At 36.8% G+C, this 19,302-nt stretch overlaps 2 protein-coding genes across 2 annotated transcripts; one reads left to right on the top strand and one right to left on the bottom strand.

Moving 5' to 3' along the window:
* Positions 1–12,019: 12,019 nt before the first annotated feature.
* On the top strand, positions 12,020–12,658 carry LOC133791298 (uncharacterized). The gene has a single exon (XM_062229225.1). It carries the CDS (start codon positions 12,020–12,022, stop codon positions 12,656–12,658), a length of 639 nt encoding a protein of 212 aa, XP_062085209.1.
* A 3,941-nt stretch (positions 12,659–16,599) lies between these two features.
* LOC133789394 (uncharacterized) lies at positions 16,600–17,598 on the bottom strand. Its single transcript, XM_062227238.1, has 2 exons — positions 17,207–17,598; positions 16,600–17,111 (listed from the first exon to the last, which is right to left on the bottom strand). Exons 1-2 carry the CDS (start codon positions 17,576–17,578, stop codon positions 17,070–17,072), a joined length of 414 nt encoding a protein of 137 aa, XP_062083222.1. The 5' UTR covers positions 17,579–17,598; the 3' UTR covers positions 16,600–17,069.
* Positions 17,599–19,302: the final 1,704 nt, after the last annotated feature.

Below are 19,302 nucleotides of genomic sequence, written 5' to 3'. Positions count from 1 at the left end.
ATCATCAATAGTTAGTAACCATTAAGAGTGCCCTCACACATATATATATTATCAATTTAGTTCATTATTTGTTGTACATGTTAACTTTTGTTTTAGGTTTGCATCAATATTGATTCTTACTTACGATTACGAATATTAATTAATTTTAAATATTTAAAATCATCCTAGGAGCGACTAGAGTTTTTTTAAGTTATTATGATGATTTGAGCAAAGTGAAATAGGTAAACAACTCTTTGCTTGATTTGGCTTTCACTATAAACTCAGAATTGCACTCTTGAATTCATAGAACGTTTTACACCAAATGTAAATATGTTATCCATTGTTATAACCATAACCGTCATTCAATCCTCTATAGATGATCTACTAATGAGATGGGTACATATTACCGTTTTACCCCTCATTGGTATTTTATCCTTAACTCCCATTAAGTTCCTTGTAAATGATATTTCCGTAAATTTAATTACAGAAAAGAGTATCTATCATTTAACACTTGAACCAAGCTATAAGGAAATCATCATTTCACTTTTTAAACAAAAGCTATAGATTTCATATCTATGATAAACACTCCCACTCAATTATACTACAAAATCTTCAATATGTAAGTATGAGTTAGTCCGTAGGGTAAGCTGGTAACGAACAAATCAAAAGACTTGAATAATACAATTAGTAGAATATTAATCATTCAAAATTAAGATTGAATTGACTCATGGTCAACGTTGTGATATGATTAGATTAGATAATAACGATACTTACTTATAGTCAATAATCAATATCAGTCCAGTCCAATGTAACAAAATACATCCGATCTTATCTACTTAGTCAATGTCCTCGATATGACATCACACTAGATGTGTAAGTAGATATTATCGTAAATTACCCAATCAATAAAAATCCAGTGTACCGATTTAATCATAAGACAAAATGCTCAATTTGATTGAACAAAATGATTTCTACTACTTTATTGATAATGAATGAATTACATAAGAAATGTGGTCTTATAAGGACATAAAACCCAACATATTGCATTCTTGATGGCCCGTGCATTTTGTCATTGATCAAAATAAACGAAAGAAAACAATAATTATGTTGTCATTTATCTTCGTAATTATATTCTTCTCATATTGTTCTTAATTTCAAGAACTAGTCTTTTTTCCACCTAATATTCATTAGGGTTTAGAAGAGACTAGAGAGCTTTTTCTTTGCAAAGTAAAAAAAGGTGAACGTAATTTGCAGTTTTTTTAGTTTGATGATATATCTATATATATATATATATTTTATGGTGTTTTCTCTTCATTAGATTCGAGTAATGAGATCAGGAAATTAATTTATTTTCTAATTAGGTAAATATCTTAATTTAAATCGATTGATAATAATGTTTAGGTAGTTACCAATTTTATTTATTTAGTTTATAATTGGATTGTTGACTAAGAAACTATTAAAAGAGGCCAAACAAAAACATATAGATTTTGCTTCAACAGAGAAAACTATAGATTTTGCATTGTTATATGTAATGTCTTAAGCTTTTATAAAAAAAATAATAAACAGAGAAGAATTACAATGGTACGAACTTATGCTATCAAGGATAATAAGATGAAGAAATCTTATGACAAAAAAGAAGAATAAGAAGATGATGATAGAATTCTACCTCAACAATCAAGGTTTAAACCACAACCTGGTGTTATATTTATCCTTGACAGAACTTCTTTGGAAGTTAGCAAAAAATTTGGAAAGGTTTCACTCACTTTTATCCAAAATATTATAGTAAACTTATTTGGATTTTAGTACATATATATATATACACAACTAGCATAGATTACTAAAATCCTAATTAAATAAAAAATTTAATCTAATTGTGGCCTTGATAAAAAAAAACTTTTTGTCCATGTTCATCATGTATGTATGGAGGTGGATTTGGGTAAATCAGGTAGTACAGGGGCTGAGGATATGGGAATAAGTTATTGGGGTACATGAAAGGAGTGGGGTTTATAGGCATAACTGGGTGTAGATTATAGATGGAATGCCTATAGTCGTAGCAGTACGTGCTATTGTTGTTATTGAATGTGTTGTAGTAGTTGTTGTTGTTGCTGCTGCTGTCGCTGTTGAATGTGGAGTAATTGTTGTTTCTATAGATTTTGGGTTCTGCAACATGAGTTTGCTCCACGGTGGCCCTTTTAACCTCCACGCATTTGTTCTTGAGGTTATGAAATGTGGTTTTTAATACATTTTCCACAACTTCTTCCTCGTGAAAGGTAATGAATCTGAAACCCCTGCCTCTTCCACTTGATACATCACGCATAATTTTGGTGTGCATCACTTCACCATATGTGCTAAAATATGATTTTAGTTATATTACCTCAATTTGGTGGGGAAGACCTCCAACAAAGATCTTATTCTTGTGGAAAATAACATTATTGTTGATATTGGTTTCCTCTTCCGCATTCTATATAGAATAAAAAGCAATAAACAATTAACACAGAAAAAAATAAAAAAGAATAATAATAATAATATAATTGTTAACCTGTGGATCAGATGGAGTAGTTTGTTGAGAATCAGTGGACTGTGGAACACTATTGGAAACAGTAGAACTATTGGATGACATCTTTACTCTCTTCTAAATCAATTGAATGTCAACACTTGTGTAAAGAAGAAGAAGAAGAGTACGTAGTTTTGGAAACTTGTGAGATATGATGACAACTTTTATATTTAGAGTTAACTTTCGGTACTTGGAATCCAAATATATAGGAATAGGACTATGATCAAATATTTAAATTTAAAGTAAAAAATTTTGAATTTTTTTTAAGTATTTGAGATTGTGTGTATTTAGCTAAGAGATAATAATAATAATAATAATAAATCTCACTAAATTTTTAGAGTTTAAAATTTCTTTTCACACCTTTTAAAATTGTATTTATTACAAATAAAGAAAATAAAAAAAATCATCGATATAATAATAAGATAGATAAAATCACAAGATTTTTCTCAAATTTAACTACAAAATAAAAGATATAATAATTTTTTTTTGAAAAATCTTCTTTTTTTTTTAGCATATAATATCTCCCATTTGAATATAAAAAATTACGTATGTATTTTTACTTTATTATTTAAAATTTAAACTATGTTATTAGAGAGTAGAGACTTTTATGGTCTGTAACCTATAAAACTGAATTATCATTTGTTTATCTAAAGTTTCTCTTATCTGTATATGAACAATATGTTGCGTACATTTATTTTGGTAGAAAAGAAGAATGGAGGTGGGAAAGTGAAGAAAGTGTTGAAGAAATATGTCTGATATATTTTTTATGGCTATTATAAATTTTTATAGACATTATTTTTTTTCCGTAGTTGTCTAGTAGTATTAGGTAAAATGAAAACTAACATTCCTTCAAAATATGAAAAGGAAAAGATATTTAATAATTATATTTGGTCAATTTAATTGAATTTATTATTATTATTAAATTAGCTAAATTATTTATATTATTGTCCTTCAAAAAAAAATGTTTGCATTATTGACTCTATATATATCTAAAAATATTATAATCTCATAACCTAATTAAAAAGAACTCTAATTAACATTTGTTTTAGAAAATCCACTTTCTCCCTTGGTGGCACCTTGTGCAATGAATCTGCTTCTCTCTGATAATAAATTATCCAAATATGAACAAGGCCGGAGTCTGGAGGCACGACACGAAAGCACGAATAGATGAGCCCAAAGACACGACATGGTAAAAAGCCCAAATAAACTCATAAATAGAAAAATTTTATTATAATTTAATGTTTTTATACTTTTGTTGAAATTTATATATTTAAAAAATATATAACAATAATAATCAAACCCTAACCCTAATTAACTCTCATTGTTCTCCTCGTCACTTCTCTTTCACCCTCTCCTCTCCAAAGCTCCACAACTACACACGCAAGCTCTGTCATATATATCCCTCTCATCCCTCTTCAGTGGTATGTTCTCTTTTACTTTGTTAGTTGTTTAGATTGGGTTCTTCTTTGCACTTTGATTTTATGTTTCTGTAGAAATTTAAGATTTCAAGGCTTTCATCCTAATAACTACTGTCTACCTCTCCTTGCCTTTCCATTATTTTGTCGATATATTTATTTTGGGTCCTTTGCTCTTGGATGGGTTGATATAGAGTTTCTTTATTTTTAATTTCAAGAGACCATGTTTTTATTTTTGATTCATCATTATTTTTCTTATATCAAACATTACATTCATTTAATTAATATGAACATTGAGTAATGATATGTGCACCCAAAATATGCACCCAAATATTACATTAGGTATATATTTTGAGTGCATATATCATTACTCTATGAACATTACACATATATATTTCCAATTGATTCTGCAAAGGCAGTCTTCAATACCCCTATATATGTGATGATCAAGTGTACTTATTTTTTTTTAATTACCACTAACAATTAATATATTCTCACTATATTACTGAGCATTAATTAATATTGTATTATGAAATATGTGATATTCTCTGTAATATAAAATATTATTACTGAATGGTTTGATTTTTACTATAAATTTTAGTATTTTATGTTAATATGCTAAATGCCACATTTATTTAAAAGTTGTCTAATATATAGCGAAGACTTCTCAATTTACTATACTCATATATGAGTACTCATAATTATGATGATGAGTACTCATAATTATGATGATGATGATGAAGATGATGATGTGTCAACATAGTGACTTGGTATAGCAAGTCACCAATAAGTTAATATTTGTTTTCACAATAAATTCAAATTTTCATATATAATGCTTAAATATGATTTTTTTAATTATTTAATTTGATAAATATGTGACCGTCATGTAATTAGGTAGTCTTTCAATAAATTAAAAAAAATCAAAATTTATTTTTAGAAATATTAATTAACTATAAATATGGATCTTAATCTAATGGTTAATATTAAAATAATTATGGTAGTAACTATTATAAGTACCCTCATATATATATTACCAATTTAGCTAATTATTTGTTGTACATGTTTGTTGACGCGGTTCTTCGCCAACAGGTAATTAAGAGAAAGAGAGGAAGGGATTAGTGCCGAATGTAGAACCGTAACAGATGTAAGATCTTAGTGAATGAAATAGGTGACTCAAGACACGTTTTTGAGTGGTTCAAAGGTTAAAATCCTTCTACTCCACTAGTCAATATTATTGATATATTCTCGGTATTTGGTTACAAAGTATATCTCTCCAGAGACTATTTTTTCCAACCCTTATCAACTCCCAGGGTCTCCATATTTATAGGAGAAGGCACCTGGAAGTTGGTAAGGAGGTCACCCCGTGACCTTCTTATTTGTCATATCAACTCTGTGACATTCATGATTAATTCCTAAACCTGACACATAAGTATGGTCAAATCGATAGATAAGGAGATAATGGGCCGCACGGCCCAACCCAGCCGTGGGTGTCTGAACACACACGTTCCTGCAGCGTGTCCGAGAAGTCAGGGAGATATTGGACACGTGATGTCAGATATATGCACGTTTATCTTGCGTGTGTTGACTTTACAAGGGGTCATGGCCTCCATATCTAGCTCGTACCACGAGCTGTGCATCTGACCCGACCTTCGGCCTTCCGATTCCTTGCTCCAGTCTTGGGAGTCTTGGCGAGTCCTTGAGGATTCCTCGAGCTAAGGGGGGTACGACCTCAAGACAGGAGCTCCGACCTGGGGGATGTTTATGGACTGACCATGATTAGTCCGAAGCTCGGCCTGCTAATCAGCCCGTGGGAAAATCAGGGCTTACAATGTTAATTTTTGTTTTAGGTTTGCATCAATATTTGTAATGCCCCAAATTTCCTAATAAGGTTTAGAACCTTGATTAGGAGGCTGGGAGGGTCATAATTGATTTATTATGTTATTAATTGATTATATGCATGCTTATGTGAATTATATTATAATATGATGATAAATGCATGCATATGGGTCCACATTTCATGGTAAGGGTATTTTGGTAATTTGGCCCGTTGAGGGCATAATTGTGTATTTTGGTGCATGTTTGTGATTAATTGATAAGGCCACATCATAATGTGGATTTGTTCGAGCCATTCGGCATGAGACGATATTGAGTGAAAATTAGTAGTTTAGTCATAACACGATTAATTTCGGGGCTCGGGGTGAGTCTTAGGGTGATTTTAATGATTAGAGCGTTGCCGGGAATTAAAGGGTAACGAGATATAAATTATTGGTGTTTGAGAATATTGAGAATAACGGAAATTGGAGGGTGTTAATTAAGATTAACGAGATAGGTGCGAAAGGTCAATTTTTCCCTTGGGAGTCTTTAGAAAACCTTAAATGACCTAGGGGCATTAAGGTCATTTCACCTTATGATTTATATCATCCATTAGATGGCTGTGGAAGAAACCAAAAACAGAGTCCCATTTCCTCTTCTCTCCTGATGGTTTTCTCCTCCATTTCTCCTTGAATTTTCAAGCTATTTTGGAGGAATCAAGCCAAGGAACCAAGCTGGGATAAGCTAGGGTTATGCTCCACCACTGAAGAGGGTGTGTTGCTGAGATTGAGGTGAGTTTTTAGCCATTAGAACTCTTGCTTTTGCTCTGTTTTCTTAGTTGAGTTTCAGCTGGTTTTTGAGTAGGAAAGTTGGGAATTGATGGGAGTTTTGGCTAGGGTTCTTGGGGTTGTGATCCCTAGGACATGTGATGATGGTTTTTGGGTTCATTTGGCATCAAAAATGGGGTTTGGAAGTATTGGAAACAGGTTGGAATTAAAGGAGTCGAAGAAGGAGGTTTCAGGGGAGGATCTGTCTGTGGGTAGCGCTACAGCGCCCATCAGAGGGCGCTATAGCGCTACACAAGATTTGTTTGGGCGGTTTGGGGTTCTGAGTATAGCACTGGGGCGCTATTGAGCAGCGCTGTAGCGCTACTCTATTTCTCCAGAATCCCGTTTTGAGTGTTTTTAAGGGTTTTTGGCTCGGGGTTTCAATCCTTAAGGCCTGGATCGAATCTACTCACCGTGTGGGTACATTTCGAGGTCCCGAGAGTGGGGTTTAGATCAAGACCCTATCTTTGTTGATTGTCATTAATTGGAGATTGTATTTGGTTATGACTAGGTGACCGCTAAAGGATCGATCATTCTCAAGGGTCGTTCAATTGTGATTTCTCGCTCGAACTAGAGGTAAGAAAACTGCACCCCATATGTGACATGCATGGTTATTCATAAGGCATGTTAACTGTTTAAATGTGGACCTTGATTGCATATTAAATGCTTAGCATACTTGCTCATCTGTAAATGGCACTGGCTCATTAGTCAGGGATTGGCAATGGTGTCAGTATTAACTGTGAAGCTGTGACTCATTAGTCAAGTTCGGCAGTAGTACTGAGCACTGGTCACATGGCATTGACTCATAAGTCAAGGATGGTTTTAACATGTTTAATGCAAGCCTACAAAAATTAGATCTAATCGACATCTGCATTGAATGAATCAAATGAGCATTAATGTCGGACCGACCTCAAGTTCGATGAAAACTAAAAGCGCTTATCTAATCTAAGGGCCAGTTATTTAGAGCCAGAGCCAGAAAGGCTAAGGTGACCTACACGTCACATGTCTAGGAGGGTATGGGACCTCCAGAGCGTGACTCATTAGTCACCTATAAAGAGCGTGACTCATTAGTCACATATACAAGAGTGTGACTCATTAGTCACCTATACAGAGCGTGACTCATTAGTCACCTATACAGAGCGTATCTCATTAGTCACCTATACAGATCGTGACTCATTAGCCTATAAAGAGTGTGACTCATTAGTCACCTATAAAGAGTGTGACTCATTGGTCACCTATACAGACTGTGACTCATTAGTCACCTATCCAGAGCGTGGCTCATTAGTCACCTATACTGAGCATGGCTAGTGACTTACTCATCAGTCATTCATTTGATTTAGGCTATAAGCCTCAATATGATTATCAGAACTTCCAAGTGTTAAATCACTCATCTGTTCAGAGCTATAAGCTCTGTGTGATTGTAATGATCATCATCTGATATTATTTACATGCATTATTGTGTTTTCCTGCTGGGCTTTGGCTCATGGGTGCTATGTGGTGCAGGTAAAGGAAAAGAATAGCTCACCCAGCCTTGAGTGGAGAGATTAGGTGGCGTTGTGTACATATGCGGCCGCTTGACCACCACGGCCAAGGAGTTCTCAGAGGAACTAGGGGGTTTACCCTAATTTTTGCCGCTTTGGTCGGCGGGTTGTAAATTTCAAATAGTAATGACCATTTTGAGTTGTAAATAACTTGTAAATGTTCTGGTGGGCCCATGAACAGTTTTTAATAAAATATATCCTTTCATTTTTAATTGGTTTTACACCTTAACCTATTAATGACACTCAGAAGCATGTTTTTAACTAAAGGACTCGGGTAACGAGTTAAATTTATGGTTCACCGTCGCGGTCTCGGGGTAACCGGGGCGTGACACTCAGCGACATCATAAGGACTATGATCAATATATCATGATGATCATAAAAAACCAATATTTTCCAATAAAAGAGGAAGTATTACAGCAAATGCTTCAATTACAGGTAAACTCAAATTTTCATGCCTTGCCCCTGACATAGAATCATAAACAATGAGCAAACTCCTCTTTATGTCAAAATGTAGCAAAAGCCAATGAGCGAGATCATTCACATTAACAGGCATGAGAACACGATCAAGTAGATTCCAGTGAGTGCTGCAAAACAATGACTCGTTCATCATAATCTTCAAAGGAACACAACGGTCATCAATGTTAAATGTACCACTGCCTGATTTCTTAAACTTCTCATACATGAACACAATATTTTGGCCAAAACAACTATCAGTAATAGAGACTCTCCCATTCAAACCTTTGGACAACTTAACATTTCTCCTCAAATAATGCATCATGACATCAATATGTTGCATTTTAAAAAATAAATGTTTATAAGACCACTATGAAGAAACCTGTTACCACTTACAACATAACATATTTGAAAAAAAAAAAAAAAGGTAACCAGTTCCCATTTGCTACACAGTAAAGTATAAAGTTTGGGTAACAAGTTACCATCAACTAAACATAAAAAATATACATCTAGGTAACCAGTTACACATAGCATTGCAACACAAAAAATGACTGTGGTAACTAGTTACCCCATCTAAACTACTACAATATACATTTGGGTAACCAGTTACACATATCATTGAAACACAAAAAATGACTGTAGGAACTAGTTACCCCATCACAACATTATATTAATGTAATTTTTTTTTTTTAAAATTGAAAAATGATAAACACAACATAAAAAGAAAGAAACTCATAGATAAATCAACAAACTGCCCATGATAATACAAACGGTAGAACGAAGTCTTCTCATCAATAAAAATGAAAGTGAAATCGATCGATGGTTCAACCTTGTTATCATCAAATTTCTTAAACCTAAAAAACAAAAAAACCAAATAATTTCAACAAAGCCAAAATTAAAAAATAAATTGTACATACTTGCTATTGTGCTTGACTTTAGTTTCAATCCAACTATGAAACTCAGAAGCTTGTTCTTCAGTGTGATTATGACCAAGATCATTAGAAAAAGGACATATATTATCCAATACAGTCTTCTTTCTTTTCTGTTTACCTTCATCTTGAGAAGACCCAAACTTTGTCATGAAATGAGACTTGACCACAGCACTCGACTTCGCCTTTCTTTTCTTAGGCAAAATAGCCACAAGATCAGCTACCCTTAAAGAATCATAAACAACAATCGACCAATTACTTTTATCCTCCACATAACTGCTATCTTTTAATGGTCTCTCAGCAGACTCATTTATAACCTTCCACATTTCATTTGACACATGAAATGTAGGAGTTGAAGGAGTCGATCATAGAAATTAGGCTTCTTTAGATTGACTCTGCAAAAACAAAAGAGAAAAAACATATAATTTATAACAAATATAAAAAAAACAAACTACTTCCTAAAACAATATATGATTAAAAAAATATACCTTAACAAGAGTAACAAAATCTGAAGCAATCTTCACAGAATGCTTCAAATTAGCCCCCAACTTTTCACCAACTTCAACATCTTGGTACCCTCCCACACAAACATCATCAAAATAATCCTAAAGAACGTAATAACATATTTAAACAAGATAGACAACAAATATTATACAAAAAGACAATTACACAAGAAACTGGTTACCTAAGAAACATGCTCAAAGTCCATTTGATTTTGAGAATCTAAATCTCCACCATCAGTTTTGACAGACACATCAGACTTAATGTTTACAAGCAAACCAATCGCTGTAGCAAAATCAGCTTCAAAACTTTTCTTCAAAGAACCAACTTCACCAATAATCAACTTTTGGGAAGCTTGGACTTGAGTCAACTTTACATGTAACTCTTTGATTTGATCTTGGAACCCCTTGTTATAATGATCCTACATATAATTAAACAAGAAGACAAAAACATTAAAACATAATCACATATACAAAGTGTTTTAAAAAAATAAAAGATGAAAAAAAAAACAAAAATAAACTCCAAATGCTTCTTTGGCAGAAAAAGTCCAGGCCTTAATAAAGGCATCTTCGATAGTGGAATATCCTAATCTATAGGTGGTGGTGTTGGGCAGATTACACTTTCAAATGATAAATTTTTCAAAATACCCAATTTCTTTTCATTCGCATCAGGAACGACAATATTGACATCACACTGCATTAAATTAAAAAAAAAAAAAGAGAATCAAATAAAACGAACATAACTAGCAACAAAAAGCTTCAATAATTAAATATGAAATTAAAAAAAACTATCAAAATGACAAGTAACCAATTACTTACAAATATAAAACAAATATAATAGATACAAAAATACAACACAAAACAAAAGAGGGAAAATATTACCTTCTCATCTAAAAAGACTTTCTCAAGAACTTCTTGATAACTCACACTATCCTTGCTATGCCAATTCAATATCCTTGGAAATGAAGAACCAATCCTTCGACATAAAAACGATGACCAAATTGGAAATGTCTCGTAAATTCATATAAGAAATGCAAGAGGAAAACCAAAATACTTATAACTCCAATTATCAAGAGACCCATCTGCTTTTCTAGGAATCTTCATATAAAGAGCATTCCTCTCTTTTAAAGTTGAGCGCATATAACACCTAGTTTTTTTCCATGCAAACTTTTTCAACATGGAAAGCTCACAATCAACCATACCAAAAAACTTGTTGTCTACCCTTGTCTCATTCTAGGTCCCAAACAAAAAACCAGCCAAAAAGTGAACAATCCCCAACTTCACAACAAGGTCATCATCCATGGCATTAAAATTATATGAATTAAAAAGATTACTAACTTCATTTTTGCTAACTTTGTCATTCACTTTAACACAAGGGAAAAATTCTTTCCTAAGACATTTTTTACCATCAGGAAACATACTTAAATCAACACTACCAGAACAATCTGACCCAGTAATTAATCCAAACTCACTAATAGAAAACCTCATTACCTTATCACCAAGCTTAAACCAACACTCAAATTCTTCTTTTTCCTGATGAACTTCCCTCATCAAAATACTATGTACAAACTGTGCTTGTTATGCAGTTTTTGGCAAATTCAAAAAAATGACCAAAAAGAGTTCTTCTAAACATAGCATTCTGCTTCTTCATGAATACTTTTTTCAAATCAGCTATAACCTCTTGTGTTATTCCATTGCTGAAACTTACTTCTAAACCGAAACTCTGGTTTGATCATATAATGCACAACCTGAATAAAATATAACAAATTTAACACAAAAAGGAAAATTAAAATAAATAATAACTACAACATTAACAAACCATACACATCTAAGGAAACCAGTTACTTTAAAAGCTGTAGTGGGCAAAATCAGTCTGCTCGATAAAAAAGAATCCAACAAGCAATCATTCAGCCCAATAAGCTAGCCTAATTAGCCAATAAGGCCCATACCCATGTAAATGGGCTCGCATATACAATGTACCATCCAAACGCCCAAAACCGTACCCGAACATGAACCCGGATACGCTCAGTCAGCTAGGGACCTTGAAACAGTCAAGAAGTGAAGTCACCCATTCAGCAGCCAAAAGACATGCCAGGCAGACCAACTGGATCAAAGGAGAGTCCAGCGAGACAGAGAAGAATACCATCAACCTACCAGCTCAAACTATCAGTTTCTCAACAACAGAGTCAACCAGACTCCTCAACCCACATCATGATGCTCTTGTCATTGCACTTTACATTGCTAATTGTCTTACTAAACGTATACTTATTGATAATGGTAGTTCAACTAACATTTTATTTTTAAGTGCTCTCAGGGAAATGGGGATAGATGAATCAAAGATTATAAAGAAGACTACAATCCTCATCGGTTTCAGTGGAGAACAAAAGAACACACTAGGAGAGATCGAGCTACCTGTTTATGCCGAAGGAGTCAATCTATGCACAAGATTCCTGGTAGTAGACTCTCCGTCTGCTTACAACGTGATACTGGGTCGACCATGGATACATGAAATGGAGGCAGTCCCTTCAACATACCACCAAGTCCTAAGGTTCTTAACTAAGTGGGGAGTAAAAGAAATTAAAGGCCAACAGAAAGATTCGAGAGCATGTTACCAGACTACCATGAAGGCCAAACCTGCTCAGTTATAGCAATTACAGGAAGACAGACTGACTGACTCCCAGATGAACCAACCAGACATGGAGGAGTTGGACGAAGTCCATATACATCCGAACTATCCAGATCACAAAGTCCAAATCAGATCACGATTGGACCCTAACATCAGAACTAAACTCATTGATTTTTTATCTGCCCATTATGATTGTTTTGCTTGGTCCCATGCGGACATGACTGGAATTGACCCCGAAGTAAATGTCCATAAATTGCAGGTTGATCCAGACTACCCACCAAGGAAGCAAAAAAGAAGAAATTTTTCCCCTGAAAGGAACAAAGCCATTAACGAAGAAGTTCAAAAGCTTATTGATAATGGGTTCATGAGGGAGGTGCATTATCCCGACTGGTTGGCTAACGTAGTCATCGTAAAAAAAAAGAATGGCAAATGGCGAGTTTGCATTGACTTCACAGACCTCAACAAGGCATGTCCAAAAGACTCATTCCCATTACCACACATAGACAAGCTAGTAGACGCCACAGCCGGTCATGAACTCCTAAGCTTCATGGACGCATACTCAGGATACAACCAGATCCTGATGCATCTAGACAACCAGGAAAAGACAGCCTTCATGACCAACTTAGGCATATTCTGCTACAAGGACATGCCATTCGGATTGAAGAACGCAGGAGCAACATATCAGAGACTAGTCAACAAGATATTTATCGGCTTGCTAGGGAAGACGATGGAAGTCTACATTGACAACATGCTCGTCAAATCCCTCATTGCAAAGGACCATATCAGCCATTTAAAACAATCTTTTGACATTCTTAGGAAATATAATATGAAACTGAATCCTACTAAATGTTCTTTTGGTGTGACTGCAGGAAAGTTCCTTGGGTACCTAGTAACCCAAAGGGGAATCGAGGCAAACCCAGCACAGATAAAGTCAATCCAAATGATTCCTTCCCCAACGTGCATAAAAGACGTACAGAAATTAACTGGACGCATAGCAGCACTCAGCCGATTCATCTCAAAGTCTTCAGAACGATGTCACCTCTTCTTCAACACACTAAGGAAATCAAAAACCTTCGAGTGGACAGTTGAATGTGAAGAGGCACTGGGCCAGCTAAAACAGTACCTGACCAGCCTGCCTCTCCTCTCAAAGCCAAAAGACAATGAGACATTATTCATCTATCTAGCAGTTTCTGAGACGGCAGTTAGCGCAGTCCTAGTCCGGGAAGAGGAAGGCAGGCAGTCTCCAGTCTACTATGTAAGCAAAGCTTTGCTTAATGCAGAAACCCGATATAGCCAGCTGGAGAAGCTTGCACTAGCACTCATCCACGCAGCAAGGAAGCTACGCCCATACTTCCAGTGCCATCCAATAACGGTCTTGACCACCTTTCCACTCAAAACAATTCTCCATAAACCAGAACTGTCAGGCAGACTGACCAAGTGGGCGGTAGAGCTCAGCGAGTACGAAGTAACATACAAGCCACGAACTTCCCTCAAATCTCAGGTATTAGCTGACTTCATTGCAGATTTTACACCTAACATGCATGTGCAGGCAGAAAAAGAACTTTGTTGTCTGACCGAGGGACAGTCAGTCGGAATATGGAAGTTGCAAGTAGACGGCTCAAGTAACACCAGAGGAGGTGGACTCGGACTCATCCTGACTTCACCCCAAGGTGACGTAATCGAACAAGCAGTCCGATGCGGGTTCAAAGCTACCAACAAGGAAGCTGAATACGAAGCAATGATAGCTGGACTCGGACTAGCCAAAGACATGGGAGTAAAAAAGATCGTGGTCTTCAGTGATTCTCAATTGGTAGTCAACCAAATGCAAGGTAGCTATCAGGCCCGGGATAACAAAATGATAGCCTACCTCAACAAGACTAAAGAGTTGCAGTCAGTCTTCGACGAGTTCACTATCAACCAAGTACCAAGAGGGGAGAACAGTCATGCAGATGCATTAGCAAACCTTGGATCCTCCATCCAGACAACCGACCCCAAGACAATACCTGTGGTATATCTCCAATGGTCAGCTGTCTGGAAAGATGAAGAAGAGTAAGTTAGTGACATCTCCAACAACCGGACATGGATGACTCCAATAGTCGAGTACTTGGAACTGGACATTCTTCCCCAAGAAAAGAACAAAGCACGTCGGGTCAAGGCTCAGTCAGCCCGCTTCACTATTATACGAGGTAAGCTCTATAAACGTTCCTTTTCTGGTCCATATTTGAAATGCATTAACCCTGCAGAGGCCAAATACGTATTGGCTGAGTTGCATGAAGGAGAGTGCGGCAACCACTCTGGAGGGCGAAGCTTAGTGCACCGTGCCCTAACACAAGGCTACTACTAGCCAACTATGCGAGCTGATTTGTCTGACTATGCAAGACGATGCGACAAATGCCAACGGTTCGCTCAAATATCCTACCAACCTCTGGAGCGTCTAATCTCAATCACAGCCCCTTGGCCATTCATGAAATGGGGGATGGATATAGTAGGCAAGCTTCCAACCGCACCAGGACAGAAGATGTACATGCTTGCAGTGACCGACTACTTCAGCAAGTGGATCGAAGCAGACTCATTCCACCAAGTCCGAGACAAAGAAGTAAAGGGTTTCATTTGGAAGAATGTGATCTGTAGGTATGGAGTACCAAAAGAAATCGTCACGGACAACGGCTCTCAATTCATCAGTTTTGACTTCCAAGACTTCTGCAAATTCTGGAACATCAAGCTCAGCTTCTCCACACCAAGGTATCCTTAAGCAAATGGACAAGCAGAGTCATCCAACAAGACCATCATGAACAACATTAAGAAGTGCCTTGAAAAAGCTAAGGGAAGATGGGTTGACGAGTTGCCGGGAGTCCTATGGTCCTATCGAACCACAACCAGGATTGCGACAGGGGAGATACCATTCTCATTAGCCTACGGGATGGAGGCAGTCATCCCTACTGAGAGCGAAGTTCCGACAGCCAGATATGACAGACGACAGACGAAGCAAATTGGGAAAACATGTGCCATGAACTCGACACCATCGACGAAAGAAGGGACAAAACACTCTTAAGAGTCTCGGCCTATCAACAAAGCATAGCCAGACATTACAACAAGAACATCCGCACTCGGACATTCAAAGTAGGAGATTGGGTTCTACGAAGAGTCTTCCAGAACACTAAAGAAGTGGGAGCAGGTAAGCTCGCCCCGACATGGGAAGGTCCCTACCTGATCACAAAGGTAGTCGGACATGGAGCATACAAGCTACAAACTAAAGATGGACGTGAAATCAACAACAGCTGGAACGTTGTCCACTTAAAACAGTATCACTTTTAACTCAACCCAGTCTTTTTTCATTTTCTTTCATCATTGATCTCACGGGATCTCCATTCAAGCAACATACTGACACTATCATGCATGATATGTCAGAACTACATTTGGGCTTGATCCCTGACAAGGGTATGTAGGCAGATCTATGGAGTGCAGCCCCAAAATTACGTCCAATGTTTTCTTTTTACCTAAGATTGGTCGTCCAGCAAGTTAGTCAAGAAAGTGAACTAGCCTGACCATAATTTATTCGAGGACAAACGCCCGAGTTAACACAAAAAAGAAAACCAATAGTCTAAGTCTAAAATTCCAAGTATATAACACTTAGACTGGGGACAAAGATAGAGTCAGCCTGAATACCACGATGAATGATATGATTAGCCAAGACAATCGGCCACCCAGTTAGTCATCCAGACAAGATTAATATGAAAAGTAAGATAATACTTCTAGTCATTTTAATATAAAGAAAAATATGTAGGATACAAGATTAATTTGAGCCAAAATACAAGATTGTTTCATAACCATCAAGACTGCCAGCCTGCCATTCAGGTTAGACCAACTACTACCGACATAATCTTGTTAGAAAGAAATTACAACAACATACAACAATAACTTATAAAAAGTTTGTGCAATCGTAGAAAACATATAAGAAAAAGAAAAGGCTTCTACGACAAAGAAATACTAAATCAAGCAAGGATCAGAAATCAATCTTCCTGCCCAAGATCGCCTGTAGTCATGTCTCCAAAGGAGACAGCCAGATTGTTAGCTTGAATAGCCTCTTCAACCCTCATTTGTTGCAGTTCTTCATAGTCGGCTATGAACTGACTTACATTCTAGGAATCAGTCTTCCCATCACGAAAGTCAATCGCCATCTGACCACGACACTGGATCTCGGCCTCTAAGGCAATATCAGTCAAACGACCTTCTAACATATCAACCTTGGTTCGAACATTGGCCAAAGTATCCAAAGTAGGTTGTAGTCGACTAGCATCTAGCTCCTTGGCATCTAATTGGGTCTTAAGATCCCCGTTAAGTTTCTCAAGGCCTTTTTTACAAGTCTTCAATCCATTGACCTCAGACCGCAGATCAACATTCTGACGGTTCAATGTTTTCACTTGTTTTTCCAGTTATTGAATCTTCTCATTTGCCCACATAAGGCCTTGCATACCCTGACATAATAAAGAAAAACAATAACAAAACAATAAATCAATCAAGCAATCTGACTACCCATCATTATGAAATAAAATTGACAAATCAGACAAACCTGAAAGACGTGGGAAATGGAAGCAGAAAGCGATGACTTTGATCCAAGCTGATCAAACCTGTCTTTGTCCTCAGGCCATAGTAGCTTATTAACCTCCTCAAGGTGAGGAACAAACTCAGAATGTGCTGAGGCAGATGACGGAAAAGAAAGCTCTATCTTCTCAGCAAACCAGTCAGACGAATCAGTTGGAGAAGTCTGCTTCTTCTTGTTCTTTTGAGTCTTTCCAGCAGTAGGAAGAGGAGGAGGAAGAGGAACTTCATTGACAACATCCTTCTCAACACTTGAAGATGCAATTGCCTGCTTCTTACGTGCTCGTAGGCGTTCCATAGCCCCAGAGCCTGTCAGATTTAGACGAAACGTTTCTCCAGCCATAAGAAGGTCTGCAAAATTTCGTTCGCCTGGTGTTAGTTCAGTCAGCAAAGACGATTCATACCCCAAAATCTCAAGAATTCGTGTGATAAGTATAATGCGAGATTGAATACGACTCGTAGGAAGGGTAATACCTTCAGGATGATGAGGAGCCTGACTCCACAAAGAGCTACCACGAAGATTCTCCTCAGACAAGATCGCTTGCCACCTACGATCTTCTTCTCGAAACTCAGCAAACCGATCAACCCTTCCTTGAGCTCCTCGACACACCCAGGCAAACGGGATGTTCACTCTGCCTACAAATTAAACAAAACAACCAGTCAGAAGAATGTCAGCAAAAACTACCTAAAGAAATTACTAATTTCATCACACACAAGCACTCACTGGCTGAAGATCATGCATGAGGAATCTTACAATCAGCCGGCAACCCCAACACATTATGAGAAACAAAAAAGTATCGATCCTTCCAACGTTTGTCACAATCTTTCAGATCTACAATAAGGGAACTCTTCGACTGAGACAAGAATTGGTATCTACCCTTGTCCGTATGATGCTCCTTCAAAGAGTATGCAAGTAACGCCTCTTTGACAGTAAACTCAATGCCATGTTTCTCACTAAAAACTTCCATGGCCATTAGAGCACGCCAGACATTCGGCATCAGCTGACTGGGTGATACAGTATGATACTCACATACTTCTTTCACTAACCTAGGAAGAGGAAATCTGAACCCTTCCTTGAAAGGAAGCTCATACATGCATACTCAGCCAGGTAAATTCCAATTAGCCCGCTTCCCACCAGACGGGGCATGCAGACTAGCATAACTAGGTATATCATAAGCCCGACGAAGCCGAGGCAAATCCTCTAAAGTAATCTTTGACTCCGGGTTATAACCCAGAAGCATGCGACTAAAGAGACCACCAACTATAGGCTCATCACTATCCACACCAATGCCGACCACGCCAATAGGAATATTGGGATTGGTGCAGCTACCATCATCACTAGATGAACAGGTCATCCTACCAGAATACCCAGCAAGACTGCCTCGATTACTGGATGACATGCTCGAAAAACCACCTAGAACAAATGCACTATCTAAGTTTGAGTGGACGTACAAGTAATTATAAACATTACCGGCCTACCAGACAGCAAGACAATATAGATAAAAAAGTTATTGACTGACAGAAAGACAGACAGACAACTAGTTCTCATCTAACCATCTAGTCGGTCGGACATAGGGTCACTCGTCCTAAGAGTACGTACTCACAAAGGCAAAACTATCATAATACATGGCAAACAGTAAAAAAACATGTTCCTACTATCAACAAAGATCAAATGCAAACGGCAATAAAAAGTTAATCAAACTAAAGTTACAACTACAACCCATACAAAACGACTTCAAGAACACGAAGAACGACATAAGAATATTCAAAGAAAGAAAGGAAAAGGAAAAGGAAACCAACCTCTAGAGAGCTTTCCTCCAAGCCTTTAAGACAAGCCCCACCAAATGCTCCACCAAATGTGAAGAGCTTGTAAACAATGCTCACTTTTATAGGCTCAAAGGGACCTTGGATGGATGACAAGTGTCGACCATCCAATGGGGAAAATAGTGTACCTACAAACAAATTTACCAAAAAGCAGGTTTGGGTTTGGACATACTTAGTAAAATATAAACCCACGCAAAATCATATAAAGCTTGATAAAATTTATGAGCTCCAATTGGACCTGGC

The sequence above is a fragment of the Humulus lupulus genome, chromosome 7, assembly GCF_963169125.1.
Source record: "Humulus lupulus chromosome 7, drHumLupu1.1, whole genome shotgun sequence".
Taxonomy (NCBI): domain Eukaryota; kingdom Viridiplantae; phylum Streptophyta; class Magnoliopsida; order Rosales; family Cannabaceae; genus Humulus; species Humulus lupulus.
This window is presented reverse-complemented; position numbering and strand designations above follow the sequence as displayed.